This window comes from Halichoerus grypus, chromosome 10 (genome assembly GCF_964656455.1).
Source record: "Halichoerus grypus chromosome 10, mHalGry1.hap1.1, whole genome shotgun sequence".
In the NCBI taxonomy this organism is placed as follows: Eukaryota; Metazoa; Chordata; class Mammalia; order Carnivora; family Phocidae; genus Halichoerus; species Halichoerus grypus.
In genome coordinates this window covers 30,902,872-30,921,737 of record NC_135721.1, presented here as the reverse complement: position 1 = coordinate 30,921,737, position 18,866 = coordinate 30,902,872, and the positions used below count along the sequence as shown (strand labels likewise).

Below are 18,866 nucleotides of genomic sequence, written 5' to 3'. Positions count from 1 at the left end.
CTTTGTCCGGGATTTATACCTAACAAATTAGTACTACTTTTTTAATTAATTGGGCTTCACTCCTAAGTCATTATCAGTAAATTTGTTCAGTACCTAGCTAGTATAGAATTTCTGGTATATAGTTCTTAATTAGAGACCAAGAAATTCATTTAAAATGACAAATCAGAAAAGTGCCCTTAACTTACCAAACACACAAATCTAAGCCTGTGCCATACGTATAAATATGATCAAAGCCAAGTCTGTGTATGTCCAGGTGTGTATGCGAGGGATAACAAGTCTTTCTAAAAGCCTGCAGCTTGTAGCTGTCATAAGCTTTGTGTTTTTATTTTATTCCCATATTATACTAAGTGTACTACCATGTTCTTGAGGCTTATCTCCAGGAGGCATATTTATTTCCTTTCCAAGAAAAGTGGAAAAAAAACGTAAGTAGGTAAGCGCTAGAGGTAAATACCCCTTTAACCCTTGTTCCATCATAGATGCCTAATAAATAGTGGAGTGAATCATTGACAGAGTAACAGCTTCATTTACTATCAAGGAGTATAAAAATCAATTTTAATCTTCTGAGAGATGACTTAGTAGAATTAGCTGGATTGCTACCCTTGGTGACCATGGCCTCCAAATAAGTATCAGTGCATAAGGAAAGGAGATTAATGGGATAGATTGCTGGAAATTGGGGCTATGTGGGAAATAAACCCACCGTATCTGTATAAATAGCAATCACATTAATAGTCTTGCCAACTGCACCTGGAACATAAAATTATCCTTGTTCTGACCAAGCAGCTAGAAAAAAACAGTGGTCCAAACTGTTTGAGTGATGGTCTGTTGTGCAAAAAGAGAGAGAGAGGAACCTGAATTTTTTTGAAAAATCAGCTCAGACTAGTGCTACAGGAATTATTTTTGTCTCTTGGATATTACCGCTTCAGTCTGTATAATAGGAAGCAGGGTCACATCAGCAAATCTGTTGACTCAGAACCAGTACAGATCACTTAGCCTCTTGTCTCAGTTTTCTCCTTTAATGCTCTTGGGGCTTTGGCCTATAGGGTTTTCAGTTCTTTTTCTTAGAAGAATTAATACTGTTGAAATTAAACATTCTAGATTTGTCAGGGAGTTTCTGGTATAAAATGTGTCTAAGCACTAGATATTTATTGATTTAAGTGTTCAAGAATATAGAAGGAAAAGGCTCTATCACTCTCAGGCTTGTTTTGTAGTAGCCAAAGCTGTAACTATTTTGCGCCAAGAATATACGCTGTAAGAATATTTTGAAAAGTATATAATAATAATTTAGTAAGAAATTCCCTTTTATTTTTCAATTGACATAACATAAATTCATCATTTACTACTTATTTCACACATTTGAGTTTTCAAAATAACCTTTACTAAATGACATATTTCTCTATGTCCCGCTGAATTCTTGGCTTGAATTGGGTTTAGACATTTTTTTATTTAAAGTCTTCCACTAATAGAGGATATTTTAGTTTTCTCATGAATGCTTTTCATTTACTTATTATGACATCAGGTAGTGAATCTAAAAGAAAATCTTCAAAATTCCCAGTATATTAGCTCAATTTAGTTCTTTATTTTTCTCAAAAGTAAGAAGTCATGTGCTTTTACTAAAGACTGTTGTACCATTCTTTACAATTAGAATGACAAAAATGACATTTTTATCATAAATGCATTTTTACAGATGAGTTGAATTTATCAATGAAAGAAAAACAATCTACTCTTTCTTGTTTCCTTTCACAGGCAGCGATACCATCTTTATCCAAGTTTCACTGCCCCATGGCCCAAGTTAGTATATTTGGTTTAAGACTCCTAATTCTTGCTTTGGCTTTAAAAATTAAACCAAGTGTCCTCTTCCCTGCTAAAACTCTTCTTGGGCCTGGCAGCCTTGGTCCCTTGCTTGCAACGTCGTAGACGTCAGGGCTTCACTTGGGCTGTCTTCTGATCAGACATGATTTGCTTCAACTTAGACACTTTTCATGCTTTTTGTAAAACCTGTTTTCTCTTTCAAAAGAACATTATATGGGTGACTTCCACATTTAACCATTTCTCTTTTCCAACTATAGAGTTCTAAATATATTTTAATGCTCAACTTTAAAAAGAAACCAGCAAGAGCATGCATGCGCCTGTGGGAATGCTAGCGGCTACCGCGGTATCCAGATCACCAGATACACTTAGCCTGGCGACGGCACAGACTCTAGGCAAATGACCATTATTTGACTTTAGAAGACCTGTCTTATCACTGTAACCACTTAACTTATATGGCCTAAATATTCATCACTGTTGAGCAAAATAAAGTTCCACTGTAGACATTTGCTTTTATTTTTAAAGTCAACTAACAATTCACCAAATGATTCCATAAGTTTTAAGCTAATAGATTAGTGGTTTTGCTGTCCTTCATACAAATGATTTCAAAATGTATATGATGGAAAACATGAGTTATAAGCTAAATTAATTTACCATGTAGTCTCTTAAGAAAAAAGGTAGGTGATCAAAATGCTGCTCATTTGAATATCAGTACACAAAGTACTCTTTAAGTTCTATATTGTTATAACTTTTAATTGACAAAATAAAAGCTGTTGATACTTAAAGGAAAACAAGAACCTGCCAAGTATAATTCTGAATGATCATCTATGTATTTTTTCAGATCTTTTTTATACTGCGCATAAACTAACAACTTACATAAATGTTGTCTTTAAATAATGTAATTACTTTATGCCTATATTATGCCCTTGTCATCATAAATGTCTATAGGATAAGTTCTGATTAGAAACTTTACTTACCTTTTTTGTGCCAGTTCATCAACTTATTCTTAAATCGGGTTCACTAGATTCTAGTGTAATTTCTGTTTTTATCAGGGCTGCCTCCGTCATCTTAAATAGCTACATCACAATTAAAATTTTTGGGTTAGAGTATGATGAACCTGATTTTGCTCACCCGCTAAGGAGAGCCAGTCTATACCTAAGCAAAGTGAGGAGAGACCCCTCCCCTGGACATGAGATTCTCTCCCTGGCATCCTTCGAGAGACTACCTGGGGAGAGCAGTTAAGATCAGAAACTAATCCCAAGGACTATCCAGTAAGGGCAGGGAAATTCTATACTAATAAAGTCAGAGAAAGAAAATGAGCCCATCACGAAAGCTTAACAAAATTACCATTCCAAAAGTTTTTAGTAGTTTGCTGTTTCTCCCAGATACCTGAGAATCATATCCAAATAAAAAATTCCAGTAATAGATTAACAGTGGGAATGTTATTTTGTTCAAGAAGCAAAATAACGAATATCTTAGGCAGTTTTTTTTTTTCCTGAAAATTCTGCTAAGAAATTTCTGCATGCTTTTATAGCAGTTTGCTTTAATCAAGGAAATACTATTGTGTATTGGTTTATTGAACTGCTTTTGATAATTCTGTACGTTTCTTTTAATAAATATAAGCACTTTCCAGCTAAGCCTTTTCAGGATTAATAGATGAAATAAAATTCCTGTGAACTTTTAAAAAAAATGTAACATCCTACAGGATCTGCTTCAGTATCGTCTATAAGTTTAACCAAGGGCGCTGATGAAGTGCCCCTCCCCCCTCCTGTTCCTCCACGAAGACGGCCGGAATCTGCCCCCGCCGAATCTTCGCCGTCTAAGGTAAGTAGGGAGTCCTGTCATCCGGACAGTGGGGTCGTTACGGTTCCATCATAATCATGCCCCCGTGTCTAGTTTAGTTCCCACAGGATTAGGCTAACACTTCAGGGTAGCTGAGTTTAACAGAGTACAGACGAGGACTAGATACGGATTTACCCGGAAGTAAGGTTTATTTCCTTTCTTCTGAACGTAGTTTTTTTGGTATATTTTCAAAACCCTTATAAATCTAAATTATGGGTCCTGTCAAGGAATAAACAAGTTTAATCTGTAAAGAATAATGTCTCAAGCAGAGACTATACAGAGAAAGAGAAAGAAGCGAAGTGTGAAGCTTTATACGAAAGCACATTTTAAGTAAAACTTAAACATTACCTATCTGAGCCCTTAATAGTAAATCTGACATGCTTTTAAATGGGATTTGCACGACAGTTCTGGGTTGGAAGAGACCTTAAAGGCTTATAATAGCCATTTTTTCCACTTGTTTAAGCTTCTTTCTTTGTTAACCGTTAACTTGATTTAGTGGTTCTGAGTGTGCAGAGAGCAGAGCACCTGGACAAGTCAAGACACTTTGCAGAACATCATAAAATGTTAATATAGTAAGTTTAAAATTATAAGATGAACTTACGTTAAGTCACAAATGATTTTATATTAGATTGACTGATAGGTAAGCAGTAGCAAACAACAAAATTTTGAGAAAAATAAAAACTTAGGGAAAAAAATCTAATAAATGGGCACAATCCCCCATTTAAAACATACGGCAAAACTCCCTGATCCACACCTAGGGCTCTACCAATAGTGTGTTTGAAAACCCCAACTTAATTCTTAACGTATTCATGGTACTACATAAATTGCTAATAAATTTGTGTTTTATTCTTTTTCTCATTTGTGTTAGATTATGTCTAAGCATTTGGACAGCCCCCCAGCGATTCCTCCTAGGCAGCCCACATCCAAAGCCTATTCACCACGATACTCAATATCAGACCGGACCTCTATATCAGACCCTCCTGAAAGCCCTCCCTTATTACCACCGCGAGAACCTGTGAGGACACCTGATGTTTTCTCCAGCTCCCCGCTACATCTCCAGCCTCCCCCTTTGGGCAAAAAAAGCGATCATGGCAATGCCTTCTTCCCAAACAGCCCTTCCCCTTTTACACCACCTCCTCCTCAAACACCGTCTCCCCATGGCACGAGAAGGCATCTGCCGTCACCACCATTGACACAAGAAGTGGACCTTCCTTCCATCACTGGGCCGCCTGTTCCTCCACGACAAAGCACTTCTCAACATATCCCTAAACTCCCTCCAAAAACTTACAAAAGGGAGCACACGCACCCCTCCATGCACAGAGATGGACCACCGCTGTTGGAGAACGCCCACTCCTCCTGAGTCGCTCTGTTGCAGGACGGACGTTTTGCTGGCCGCAGACCCAGTGCTGGCGATGGGCGCACGGAGCGAGCCGGCGCTGGGGGGGTTGAAACGACAGCTCCCAACACTACCGACTCTACTTCAGGATGCAGCGTAAGACAACGAACCTTACCCAAGACGTAATTATACGTGAAAATGGTATTCGTTTCGAATCTGGGAAGACCGATCTAGAGGAACTGGACAACTGATTGCACCTGAAGATCGAGGAGAGGGACTTCTTCCAGCCAATAGGCAGGAGTCCCCTTTTTGTGAAGTGATCTTGATCATTAAAGGGATGGAAAACACAGTCCAGTGTCCAGCAGGCCCACATGATGACAGCTTTTGTAATTCAAACTATGCACTTTTTAAAAAGAAATCTTAAACAGGGATCTTCATATCTCCTTTGTTTTCCTTTGCTTTTACTCGTCCTACTTTAAGATATTTTCCTAGAAGTCGTTCCGAGGCCTGTGAGGAGCGGCTGTGGCGCCTGCGCTCTGGGGCCCGGCCCAGCACTGCGGCCGTCCTGTTCCCAGACTGTCCCAGTGAAGGGATGGGTACCGAGGCTGCACCAAAGAGGTACTTGTTGTCTTTTTGTTCTTTTCGTTCTCGTTTTCTTTCTTTCTTTCTTTCTTTTTTTTTTTAGGAGTAATTATACTAATTTTAAGAGCATTCCCCCACCCCCCCCACAAACAGAACGTGGCGGCATTGCCTTCAGACGAGAGCAGTTTTGTGTCATTAAGGTGACAGAAGAACTTTTTTAAAGATGTAACTGTCAAGTATACGATTTACACTTAGGAGACTGTTAATCTATGCTAGATTGTTACTTTCCCCCCTTCTCCCACAAAAGTTTACTGATAATCCGTGTCATGGCTCATAGCTGTCCCTCTGCCCGGACTCTGGAAACGCAGTCACCCGGTGTGAACAGGAGCGCTTGCTGGGCGTCGCTGACACCGGTCATGTTTTACTGATAGTTGAGTAATCAGCGTATCTAGAATTACCTTGCATTGCCGAAATCATGTGTATATAGTGAATGTTATGGTCTGTTTTAATTTAATTGAATAAAGATACAAATACTTTGTTTGGCTGGCATATATTAAATTATTATATGGAGAAAATGGTTGATTCTTATTTCTTTCAGTTGAAGCACACACACACACACACACACACGTGCAAACACTAAGCATAAAAGCACGTATTGTGGTACGCCTTGGTTTCTAGTTCTGGATGTATGTATTCATCTTAAAGAATGATCTAAAGTTACAGTTTGGCATGTAGGAAAAAATTGGGTTAGAATAGGATGGGTATCTTTTAAGCAGAACTTTGGAAGTTTTTTAATTTCCTAGGCAACGTGTATACAGTTTGTTAGTTTATATTAAACATTCTACCTTGCTTGAGGTCTTTGCTCTATCAAAACTATTCATAATAGAACATCTGCCTACATCATTAGTATCATAATACAGATTATTCATTAAACCTATGTACTGATCTTCTGAGTCTAACCAATACTGTGACTGAAATGCATGCAACTTGTCAAAGAGAAAAAGTTTTATTAATCTCCACTACAATGTCTGTGCAATGTGCAGTATTCCATCATTAGAGTCATCAGTCCATCAGTATCTGCATGTGTCCTCACAATAATGAAGCGACATCTCAGCAGTTCTGTTAACCATGCCATTAGAGGCATTTGTAGAAGTGCTGCATCATGGTGGAAACTAGTACTTTAATAATTTCCTGTGATATTTATTAGAGCATTAAATGTACATCCCAGTAGTACAGTATATAGTCCTTTGAGACCAGAATGTTGATTGCATCATCATTAAGCAATCCATCCTATCATATCCTTTGTTATTTATTTGTTAGAGTTGAACCCTTTTTTGTTTAATACCTGTACCATTCCTATTATGGTAGCCACTTTTCTCTTTGTAAAATGTCCCCTTTTAAAAGCCTCCCAAAAAATTAATTTCAAATCCACTCTTGTATACAAAGTGTCCATAAGACCATTCATTCAACAAGTGTTTATCTAAGCCTACTTACTAGTGCTGCTGCAATTAATCATAATACACATTCCAGAATCCCCCATGACTTTTTATTAGATCGGCCTCATTTTCCCTAGGATTTCCGTTTATATGTCTTATTGATCACTTCTCTTTTTAATTACCCCGTACCCCACTCCAAATGAGAACCTGAGACGTCACATTGGAGCCCATTCAATATCTCTCTGGCCAGTGTGTTAGCCTTCAATAATGCTTTTCAACCCGCCTGATCTTTTAAAGAGGAAAAGCTCAGAATTGGAGTTCTAATCCTACTTATCCCAAAGGGAACCATTCTCCTACCCCAGTGGTTCTAGGAGACCACTTCACTGTGCATCAGCATTGTGGATAGAGGATATTTTTATTCTGAAGTTGACATTTTGGGTAAAAATATTTTCTGCAGTGGTAACTGATTAGAAAAAATCCCAATTGGATGCCCTTAAACGGAGGTGAGAAAGCTGTATCCTTGCCTTCTTCATACGTGAAACATTAACTAGCTGACAAATTTATTCTTTGTAGTAACTAAAATATACTTATTCAGGGACAAGAAGTGGCTGAGACGAGAACTGCATCACCACAAAATTCTGCTTTTGAATCCGGGACATTACAAGACAGTCAGTGCGGCATGACTATTTCTAAACCACATTCCAAAATATGGGACATTTCTTTTAGAAATGGAAATGTTCTTAGAAGATTCATTATCCTCGGATCACAAAATAAAAACATTTCAAGGTTGAATATACTTAAGTGGGCTGATAAATAATAACAATAGAAAGGGAGGCTTTTCACATCTAAGCACTTTTTAAAACAGGAACAGATAAGTGTATGTTTCTAAGTTTATTGAAAGACAGATAATTGACTGTTCCCAGCCGTCCTGATGTATTTTAAGAGTACAAACTTATCAGGAAGTATACAAGCATTAAAAGTTTGCTTAATTAAAGGTTGTTGGGTATCAAGTTATGTGTTTAGTGGGATACTATGCTCTAACAGCTCGAGAATGTTCTAATGGATATGAATTTAGGAAAGAGCACGCCACACTAAAAACTACCATCAACACAACAGTCTAGTGAAAAAGTACTATTTCACTCGGAAGCTATATTATAGTTCTAAATTCTTCCTTTATGGATTTTTCCACAAATTGAAAGTTACACAAACCAAAACTTAGCTGGTTATCTATGACCATGATCTTAATTCTCAAGTTTAGCTTACTTTAGTCATGTATTTCATCCTTTTAATGATAGCTTAAATTCAGTTTTAAGTGGCTCGGCAAAACAAATCATGGAAATGGAGGGAGAGGTTCCCAGTTTGTTAGTGTTGTATATGTATTGGGGAAGACCTTTTATTTCCTCCTGGTTTAGAAAGAAAGAAATCTAGCCATTTATTTCTTGGTATTCTGCTGCTATGGGTAGGTTCACTTATTCTCCTAACCTATACTGTATGGCTGTTGTACAAGTGTAGGTCCTGTTGCATGTTAATCTTTACCAGTAAAAGAAACATCGCCAGGTTAATACCGGTTTGGCTGAAAGAATTATGCAGTAGAATTATTTATAAGGGAAAGTGATGACTTCGTTTATTTATTCAGTATTTTTCTTTTGAAACATCTCCTTACTAACTTAAAATCATTTCATAATCCCTTATACATGAGCCAATGAAATATTTTGAGCTCTAGTTAAGAAGCATGAAGTCTAGATGGTAAATCTAAACAAAAGCACTTGTAACTTGTTTTGTAAGTTTCATGCCTTATTTTCCATTTTTGACACCGTAAAGTGCATTTTCTGTCGACTGTGAGCAAATTTCCCTTTGCCTTTAATGAAAATAGTGCATTAAATAGCCAATTGCTGCAAAATTATAAAGCAAGTTAGCTAAAGGTGGGTCACCTTGGACTACCACTCAAAGACACAAGATGCAGAGGATGGAAGTCACATGTGGTGTGGCTTTAGGGACAGTGCACCTATGCCAGATGCATGCCACTTTCAGTAGCTGCCAAATGTGCCTTTAATTAAGAACATCTCTAATTTTTTTCTTCAGATCAAGTCAGCATTTGGGGGCGGGATCAGGGCAGGGGACCTTGGGGTGCAAATATCTGGTGAAATTCACCAGAGAAGAAGCCTTTGTCAAAGTGACATGTATAACTTCAGTTGAAACGTATTTGTGTGTGTGTGTGTGTGTGTGTGTGTGTGTATTTGCCTTTGTTTAGTAGCACGGTATTTGCTAAAATAATTGTCCAAAAAATTGCGCTGTCAGTCTTACTCTGATGTAAAAACAAAGTGCAGTCTATACATCTAATATGGCCTTTGTACCTAACCATGTTCGTAGGTAATCTTTGTACTCTGTGTGCAGCAGTATTTGGTTTGCATTTAAAGTGAATATAATGGCTGTTATTTTTCTGGCATTACTAAGATAAACCGAAAAATAATAAAGAAAAATGCCTTACATAGTCCACAAATGTATCATTTTTGTACGTGTTTATTTTAGAAAGCACCCCTTTCAATATCAGTCGCCGTTCTCCTCTTAGCTTGTGCTTTCCGTATAGAAATAGTTTGTTCTTTATCATGGTCTTGCTTTGGAGGCACTGTTTCCTGGATCATATTATATATATGGAAAGTTCAGTATTTCCTTCTGTCTCAAGCCCTAGGACTGTAGTGAGTGGGAGGTCCTTAGGATGAAAATTAGTACTTTAGCGACCTTGGGTGTCACCCGGATGAAGTTTCAAAGGGCCAAGGAGGCATTTGCAGTCTATAAAGTTAAGATACCACAATGCCTTGACAGACAAGTTTTATCGAGACCTGTTAGAATATGGCAGCCTGACGTTTAGCAATTCTTTCTAGGCTTGGCATAAAAAGATACAGTTTGCAGTTATATACTGTAAAGAATTTTTTTAATGTGAGGTCATTCATGATGAACTACAGAATGTAAAAATTGATGAAAAACTTAGCAATCCAATACCCTTATTTAAAAATTGGAGCAAGCGAGGCCTGGAGCAGTGAGATGACTTAGCCAGCGTCCTGTGCCAGTTCGTGCCTGAGACAAGGGACTCGGATTCCCGGTGTATGGAGGACTGCTCTCAGGACTAGGTAAAATTTATGTGTGGTTCCCCGCCCCCCAGCCCCCACTTTAAAAACACAAAATCATTAATTTGTACAAATTCCATTTGTAGGCCACTGAAATCCAATTATGTATTATTGAGTACATTCTAGGTAATCAATTTAAGAGCTATAGGTAAATAACATTAATACTGATATTAGTCAACCTGGTTCTGAATTTGCTCTTGAAATGTCACTTTTGAATTTTAACCGGGTGGTTTGCTTTTTTACTTATTTTAATCACGTTAGCTCATCACAGATTCAGGGCTCTTAAGTCTCTAGGGTATAGCCTATGACGGGGGGCGGGGGGCCTACCTCTTTGCAGAGAGATGCCCATGGATTCCAGAGAATTCCAAAAAAGCTTATGCACATTCTATTGTTTCAAGACTCTGGATTCTCATTAGAGGCAAGAAAAAAAAATACAGTCCTTTTTTAGAAGCTAGTTTCTCTACTTTCATGACTCATCAAGAAAAGAAAGAATCGCTGTGGGGGAGTACAATAAGCAGATGCCTTGGAATCACGTATCTGTGTACACATTCTGGTTCCATTATTTACTAGATGTGTGACTTTAGAGAAGTTACTTAAATAATCTGAGTTTCTGTTTCTCCTCAATACATGAGGCTAATAATCTACTGGGGGACTCCTGTGAGGTTTAAAGACAATATGTGTGAAGCCCAATGCCTTTCACAGAATAGGTGCTTAATAAAGGTAACCAAAGTTATGAGGAATATGTTTTCAAAGTTTGCCTGCTTTTAGGTATCTTTGAAGAGGTTGATATTTCATCCTGAAGTCCCCATAACTTCTTGATTCTTTACTATCCAGCTTCCTTTGATGTTTACTATCACTTAAATTGGTTTTGAGTGACCGTATTATAAGCATTCCATCTGACTATTCAACAAATATTTACTGTTCCAGGTGCACTTCTGATGTTAGGAATATAGCAATGAACAAAACAAAAATCTGTATCATAATAAGATTAGTAATCTAATGAGATGTAGACAATAAGAAAGAGCATATACGTTAGAATGTTGGTAACTGCTATAAACGAAGAAAGGACGAGGTGACTGGGAAAGTAGGGGATGGGGTGATGATATATAAATGGGATGATCAGCATCAGCTCGCAGAGAAGGTGGCGTATAAGTAAAGAGTTGAAGGAGGTGAAGGAAGGAGACATGCAAGTGTCTGAGGAAGGAATATGCCAAGTCATAGGGAAAGGCCAGCTCAGAAGCCTAGAGGCAGGAGCACACTTGGTACATCTGAGGAACAGTGAGGCTATTTGCGCCTGGAGAGGAATGAACATGGGCAGAATAGGAGAGGCCATCAGAGGTTTAATGGGATCCAGATCACTTGAAATGACTTTGGCTTCCGTTAGAAATAGAGCCCATAGAGCGTTTGAGTAGAGGTTCACTCTGGCTGCCATGTTGAGAATAATTAGGGGTTAAGAGTGGGAGTGAGGAGGCTAGCCCAATAGAGGGCAGCTTGGTCAAGGTGATAGCAGTGCAGATGGTGAGGAGTGATCAGAGAGAGCGAATTTGCTGAGAGACTGAACATGGGGCTTAAGAAACAGAATTGTCGGGGTGCCTGGGTGGCTCCGTTGGTTAAGGGTCTGACTTTGGCTCAGGTCATGATCTCGTGGTCCTTGGAGCAAGCCTCGAGATGGGCTCCGTGCTCAGCGGGGAGTCTGCTTGTCCCTCTGCCCCTCCCCACCCCTTGTGCTCTCTCTCTCTCTCCCTCGCTCTCAAATAAATCTCTTTTTTTAAAAAAAAGAATTAATAAAAGAAACAATTGTCAAGGATGGCTTCAAGGTTTTTGGCAACTAGAAGAACAAAGCTACCATTAACTGAGGTGGGAAGGTAGAATTGAAGCAGGCTAGGACACATTCAGTTCAATAAATATGTCAGACATCTGGGGGGTGCCAGGCAGCAGTAGGAGATAGGAGTCTGAAATCTGGGAAGGAGTCTGGGCTAAGGATATAAAATTGGGAGTCACTTTCATAAAGATCATATTTGAAAGCTAGCAGACTGGATAAGATCACCAAAGAAGCTAAGTACAGAATGGAAAAAGAAGAGATCCAAGTAAAGGAGAGCCCTGGGGCACTCTGACAATCAGAGAGCGGGAAGGAGGGAGAACCAGCAAATGGACCAAGAAGGAGCTGCCAGTGAAGATGTAAGCCAAGAGTAGGTTGTGCCCTTGGAGCCTAGTAAATTATTTCCAAAGGAAGAGGGGATAAGCATGTCAAATTCTCTTTGATAGGGAGAGTGGACTATTCATTGAGCAAGGGGAAAGTCAGTGATGATCTGGACACGACCAGTTTGGGAGAGTGGTGCGCGCCCAGTGAGTCTAATAAGGAATGGGGGGAGAGAACTGGAGCAGTTCCCTCTCTCAAGTTTCACTAGAAAGGTAAGCAGAGACAGAAGGCACAGCTAGAACAGTCAAGGTATCTTTTCTTAAAAAATGGGAGAAATAAGGGCATGCTTGTACGCTGAAGGGTTTGTCCCAGTTGGAAAATGTGATAATGAGGAGAGGGGATGTGACCTAGTGCTGGATGGAAACAGCGCCCTGGGACAGAGACCCAGATGGTCCCCAGCTGCCGGCCTTCATAGCAGAGCCCGCCGCCTCCAGATGGACAGCACTGTATACATGAGGAAGAAACCCAACACATTCTGTTTTCCTGCTAAGAAGTATGAGCATTTAATGCTACTACCTCTGAAGGGAATGATGCAAGAGGGGAGAAAAAAAATCTACTTTATAGATAAGAAACAAGTTTAGATGACTTACCAAGATCATGCATGCATAAGCTCTTTGAAAACAAGTTTTGGAGAACAAGCTATTTGGGTAGAAAAATCTTGACTATTTTGCGTGTCTGACAACCTCACAACATTTGGTATTGTATCTTCTTATACACATGTTTAAAACTTCGGTCTAGCGTTACATAACAATTTCTATTTTTTCCCTTAAAATATATAGGTCCTCATCAATTTTCTCAACCTCTTTTATATCTCATGTTCCTTTTCCCTCTCCCCTCCCCACCACGTGAGACTCACTGGCCCGTATTCCATAAATACCAGAATGCTCAGATGCTGAGAACGCTACACTCACATCTTTAAGTTAAATCAACTTTCAGGCTATGAGAATCCCAAGTGTCCCAAAAACATTACTGGTTTTAGGCTCAGGAAGAAAATTATTAATGGTGATGTTTCAAGAGAAAGCTTAGTCTGAAAACTAGATTAATTTTATTATACAACTTAACGTAAGACATTCATTTTATTGTTTTCCTAAGTGCATGTGATTATCTGGAATATACAATCAATTCTACCAATTTATTATAAAGAGCACTAATCATATGTATATTTTAACCAAAATCTTACTGTATGTGATAGTAAAGGTTACAGATGATAAATGTTAAGAATTCAGAAAGATTCATTTGGGTTTTGATGAACTACCAGCTTTCAGTATCTCAAGGTAAGTGTAATCAATTCTCTATTCTGTCCTAAATTTCCATCTATGGCTAGAATCTGAGTGCTGAAGTTTACATACTAAATCACTCAACTTATTGGTCTAAGAGGTAATGGCTCTGAAATGTCAGTGGGCCAAAGAATCACCTGAGTGCATTCAAAATGCAGTTGCCTGGGCCCCGCTCACAAATATTCCAATAAAGTGGGACTGAGCTAGTACCCAGGAATCTGAGTTTTTACAAGTGCCCTCATGGAGAAAGAAATGTATTAGTAAAGACTTGAAGAAGGTAAGTGAACGAGACACAAGATGCTATAGAAAGCACTACTCAAAGGGTTTTCCCTGGGCAAGCACGAACCATTCTACTGTCAAGCCCCCGACTGGTTTAAACTATTTGTCCCATGATGAAACCACCCACTGCAGAGAACCCCGCAGCGCTGGTCCACAAATCCCTGGTTCTCCGAGGTTCCAGTTTTGGAGTCAGAAAAACAGGGTGATCCTTGCTCGGGCTTGTACGCAGACCGCACCAGGCTGCAGAAGGGACCGGCTGCCACTCCCAACCTGTGCAGAAACATCCCCCTCGTCTTTTGGTGGAGTGCTTCTTTCTGCTTATGAACCCAGACACTTCCAGAAGACGGCTGTGGTCTCCCACGTAAACCGCACTTCTCCAGGAGACTGGAGCTCAGAGCAGCAGGGACTGCAAGCCTCTTTCTCACCCTGACTTCCTGACTTCATCCTTAATGCAACATTATATTAAGTGTCATTAAGAAATATAATTAAAGATCCTATCTCTGCTGTCAATTTACAATATTACCTACAAAGATGATGAAATGAGCCAGGACAACACAGAAAAAAGTAGCAAACTTTTTTTTTTTTTTTTTTTTTTTTTTTTTTTTTGGTGGAGATCTGTTTTCTAACTCTAGATGCTGTGGAAAGTGGCAGCAGGGCCTTTTGCCTTTGAGCAAAAACTGCTTTCGAGAACAACTATGTTTTATTTCCTTTGGTACTTTTATTTACAAAAAAAAAAAGAATGAAAGGCAGGAAGGTAAAGTGACAACCCTGAAGCTCTTTGTCAAATTATGAGTAGAAATTATTCTCTGTGACCCACTGTGTCCTATTCGAGAGGTGGAAAGGAATTTAAAAAACACGTCCTAGTTCGTCATCGTGCCTGCCCTTGAAGGGACTTACATTCACAAAATGTATCAAAAGATAGACAAGTTACAGAACCAGAGATCACTTAAGATGAGGGACTTAAACTGGACCTCGAAGACTGGCAGAGAGGAAGAAGGCTGGGGAAAGGCGTGAGGCAAGGTGCATGGCTTGCAAGCAAGCAATACAAGCCCAGCCTCGCTGAGGCGCCTAGTCCAGCAGGCCTGCCCAGTGGGAGACGGCAGGCAGCCAGCCAGAAGCCTGGGAGCCATCCTGGGGAGACGGACAGCCCTGGACGTCAAGTCAAGGAGCTCAGAATTTGACAAGTAAGAACATTCAAAGAGTTTCACACAGTGCAGTCTTTGGGGATGTTAATCTGTTAGAGATGGAGATGTGTAGGATTGATGGGAACAGACGGTACTTGGGGGCAGTCAGAAAGCTACCAGAAAAACCCAGATCCCGGGTGGTGGAGACCCAGAGAGTAGCAGCACTAATTATTACTAGTTTTATAGGCTAGTTTCATAAAATCTAACAAAACTGACTTGTGCTACAGATGCGACATCAAGATTTTTTAAAGGATGGTATCGAAATGAAAATTTGGGAGGTGTGTGATTGTTGTGAAACCTTCCCAGTAATCGATCATTTTTATGATCAACATTATGAAAGGGAAAGAAACGTTATTGTTTTTACATTTTACTTAAAAGACTGTGACTTGTACTTCACTTTCCATGTCCAGTCCTCTCTGCCTTGTGCTTTCAGGCCCTGCCCCCAAACCGTCTTCAGCCTACGGACAGAGAGAAATCTGACTTCAAAAGTGTTCAGGAATGTCAGGAAAATGAAAAGCTTGGCTTACACTTAAATACTGGAAACTCCCCAAACTTGGCAGTGATCTTTTAAGTGTTCCAGATCACCTATTGTTCAAAATGCTAATGGATGAGTTCCTAATTAATCATCAGACAAGTAGAAGAAAACCTGTTTAACACTCAGAAGTAGAACTTCCCGGATTCTATCAAATAGCACATTCCTAGAGGAACAGCCTCTAAAGAAGTTGGTCTGAGTACCAAGATTTTGAACGAGCAGTAACCAAATGCCTCTAATTTATTACAGATGACTGCCTGGGAAGAGAGACAAATTGTTTAAACACAATTTTTTTCTATTATTCTTGCATTTGGGGCATGTCAAGGATGTGGACCATCTTGGACACGTCCATGTGGAAACAGCACATTCTATCACCCCATAGCCAGGCAAGCCTCATTGCAGCGATTCCTCTGTCTGAGCTGGAAGAACTCTGTGTTTTTTATAGCTTACTTCTTGAAAACACAGTAAGGATTGCCGGCCCTAAGTGTTCATTCTGACCTGGTGTTTTGTAGCAACCCCTGTGTGTGAGCTACTAAAGCACTGATGTTATTGCACCTTCTTTCCAGACTGAAGAAAATCTTTTTAAAAAGAGGATGTAGCTAAATAAGTGCCTTTTCCCCTCAATCCATCTGTTTATGAGTGTATGTGACATTCAGGATCACTAGTGGATCTTTGAATCCTAAATACTCAATGACACATAGACTCTGGACTGTTCTCATCCGCAGCACAATCCACATGAGGGAAAATGTTTCTTTGGCCTCCCAGTTTCAAGATAAATCATTGTCCCCTGTACTGATTTTCATAACCACAGAACAAGAGAAATACTACTCTCAGGGTTCTCTTCCTGTTTGGAGATCAATGTATCTATAAGCTTTGAACCTTCCATATCACGGTTAAAGCACAAATTCTCCACAACTCAGATGGGCAACATGTAAAATACAACTCTGTTAATTGATCCTTTGCCTTAAGGGATATTAGGTATTGCCTTAGGGTTTTTGGAAGACATATGGCAAGACAGAACTGGCCCCTAACATCGTGTGTATTAGCCTAAGAACACTGGGATGAATTCATAAGGTAAGTGCCTAGGAAGCATAAAACTCACATCCATGTTACATGCTCAATATTATATTAGGGGGAATGACTTCAAGTTGGAAGTTTTTGTTCTTACAAACATTTATTTTCTTCCAAATTTACTGTGTTTCTGTAATGCTGTGAAAAGTCTTCACTTCCCTTTTCCCAAGTGTTGAGGTTCAAAAAGCCAGCTCTCAACTATAGACTAATCTTCATCTCTTCAATGTCTTGTATGTTGACTTAGTTTCATATGTAAGTATTTATATTAGTTTTCCTCAGGGATTTATACATCAATATATATATATATATATATATACTCCTACACAGATATATACAAGCTTTTTATCCTCATCTTACCACTTGACAATACAACTTTAAGTATGTTTTACACAGCTGTTCCTTGGTCAAGGTCATTTGCAAGAGCAAGTCGGTTTCTGAAGAAATCTTGTTTGGTGGGTGAAGGATCCATTGAGGGATTCTCATTAGTTTTTTCCCTGTATTCTGATCCACTGGACCTAAAATCTCAGCACACAGATAAAGTACAGGTTGATTTGGTTTTAATTGTTTTCAGATATTTTATCCAAATTGTTTTGCATTTGTAAAACAGTTGCCTCTTAGATCTGGAATAATTTTTACTTCCCTTCAATTTCATGACTCAGGACACGTGTAACTAAAATTTGCAACGAACATAAAGAGAATATCTTTCTAATGCTTTATGGAGACAATTGTGACAACTGTGTATGTTAGTGTAAGATACTGTGTATAACGTTGTAAAAGGGAAATAAAAGCTCAGAAAATTTAGGAAATCCTATTTTTGATTCAACCAAGTAACTACTCCACAAATTACCAAGGCCCTTAAATTAAAATGGATGGAATTCATTGTTCTCAACCAAGGTTATCTATCAAGGGCCATTACTGAATTTGGGCATTACATTACAAACTCTTGCTTTTGCTTGTTTTCATTTTTAAATGAAAGATTTATTGAAGCCAACCACACATATATGCTACATTTGATAGAATGCAGAAATTAGTACAGTAGTCAGATTGAGGAGATTCTATAATCTCAACCACCACAAAGGAGACCAAGCCCAATCAATAGTCAACAACTCAAATCAGTCCAATTGAGTCCCCAGTCGAGGGTGCATTCTTCCTTTATCTTGGTTAAGCCAGTTGGGTAATCCATTCCAGCTCTGCACCTTCTCCAGTTTGTTCATGTCAGAAGTCCCTGGAGGGAGGAGGCTTTCTGGAAATAACCTCTGATAAGCTAGGCTGGGGCCCTTTGGCTAACTTAAACTCCGAGCTAGAATGGGTAGAACTAGCCCACTGACTAAGAACCAATATCAAAAGACCTCATGCAGGATGTATGGAAGTGATATTAGACATGAAGTTCTTTATCCAAAGCTCCTATACAACTGAACAAGTTCTCCATATGCTGAGGCAGAATCAGGCATCCTTCCACTATCCACAAAAGAAGGATAAGTTCTTTTACTGTCTTTGGTATGCTACGAGTCCTCACAGTTGTTGTTAGATAAGTTAATTGTGACTCTATAATTTACTGAATTAATTGGGCAGAATTCAAACATCCCTTTACATTATTCAAGGAAAGAAGTTGGATCCACACAAAGACTAAAATCTTGATGTCTGGACACCTAATGACTGACTGGATTTTTTTATTATTCACCCTGATACTTGGTACCATAGATGAAGCCAGAGCTGCCCACCACGTTTTCTACTTCCGGTCAGGAAGAAGCACTCTTCCACTACACCCCAGTGCACAGAAGGAAAACTATTCTTTCTCTCAACACCAGTCCATCTGCGTACTCATCAGATAAGATTATAGCTTATCTGGTAGGGTGAAAGTCCTATTCCTTTTCAGAAGCCCCCTTGGAACTCTCCCTTGAAACAGCCTCCACATGCCCCACCCTAAAACTCCACGCCTCTTCTCAACTCAGAGTTCCCACCTACCTACAGTTCAAATCATCCCTGATTAGTACAGTTATGCCCAAAATGTTAGGAAGATATATTTTTGACACTTTTATTCTTTCCCCATATCTTCTTCTATCCAGAAGGCTAGGAATGCCTATAGTTTTGGGGGTGGGAAATAAGAAGCAAGATTCGAATCTGGCTGGTGTTTCTTCTGAATGGTTCCCCCATATGGCGGTTTCTCATCAGAAAATCATTAGTCAAAACTTAAAA

General features: G+C 39.2%; 2 protein-coding genes across 4 annotated transcripts in view; one reads left to right on the top strand and one right to left on the bottom strand.

Annotated features, from left to right (window-relative positions):
* Positions 1–6,104, top strand: part of SOS1 (SOS Ras/Rac guanine nucleotide exchange factor 1) — a 136,657-nt gene extending 130,553 nt beyond the window's left edge. The window contains exons 21-23 of one of the 3 annotated variants that reach the window (XM_078056213.1): positions 1,744–1,788; positions 3,512–3,630; positions 4,517–6,104. In XM_078056213.1, coding sequence (XP_077912339.1) covers positions 1,744–1,788; positions 3,512–3,630; positions 4,517–5,008 — 656 coding nt within the window. In that variant the 3' untranslated portion in view covers positions 5,009–6,104. The other 2 variants (XM_078056214.1, XM_078056215.1) reach the window with 2 other exon arrangements.
* Positions 6,105–7,878: 1,774 nt separating this feature from the next.
* The window catches only part of ARHGEF33 (Rho guanine nucleotide exchange factor 33), a 49,260-nt gene continuing 38,272 nt past the window's right edge, over positions 7,879–18,866 (bottom strand). The window contains exon 16 of the mRNA XM_078057423.1: positions 7,879–17,185. Coding sequence (XP_077913549.1) covers positions 17,056–17,185 — 130 coding nt within the window. The 3' untranslated portion in view covers positions 7,879–17,055. The remainder of the gene's footprint in view (positions 17,186–18,866) is intronic.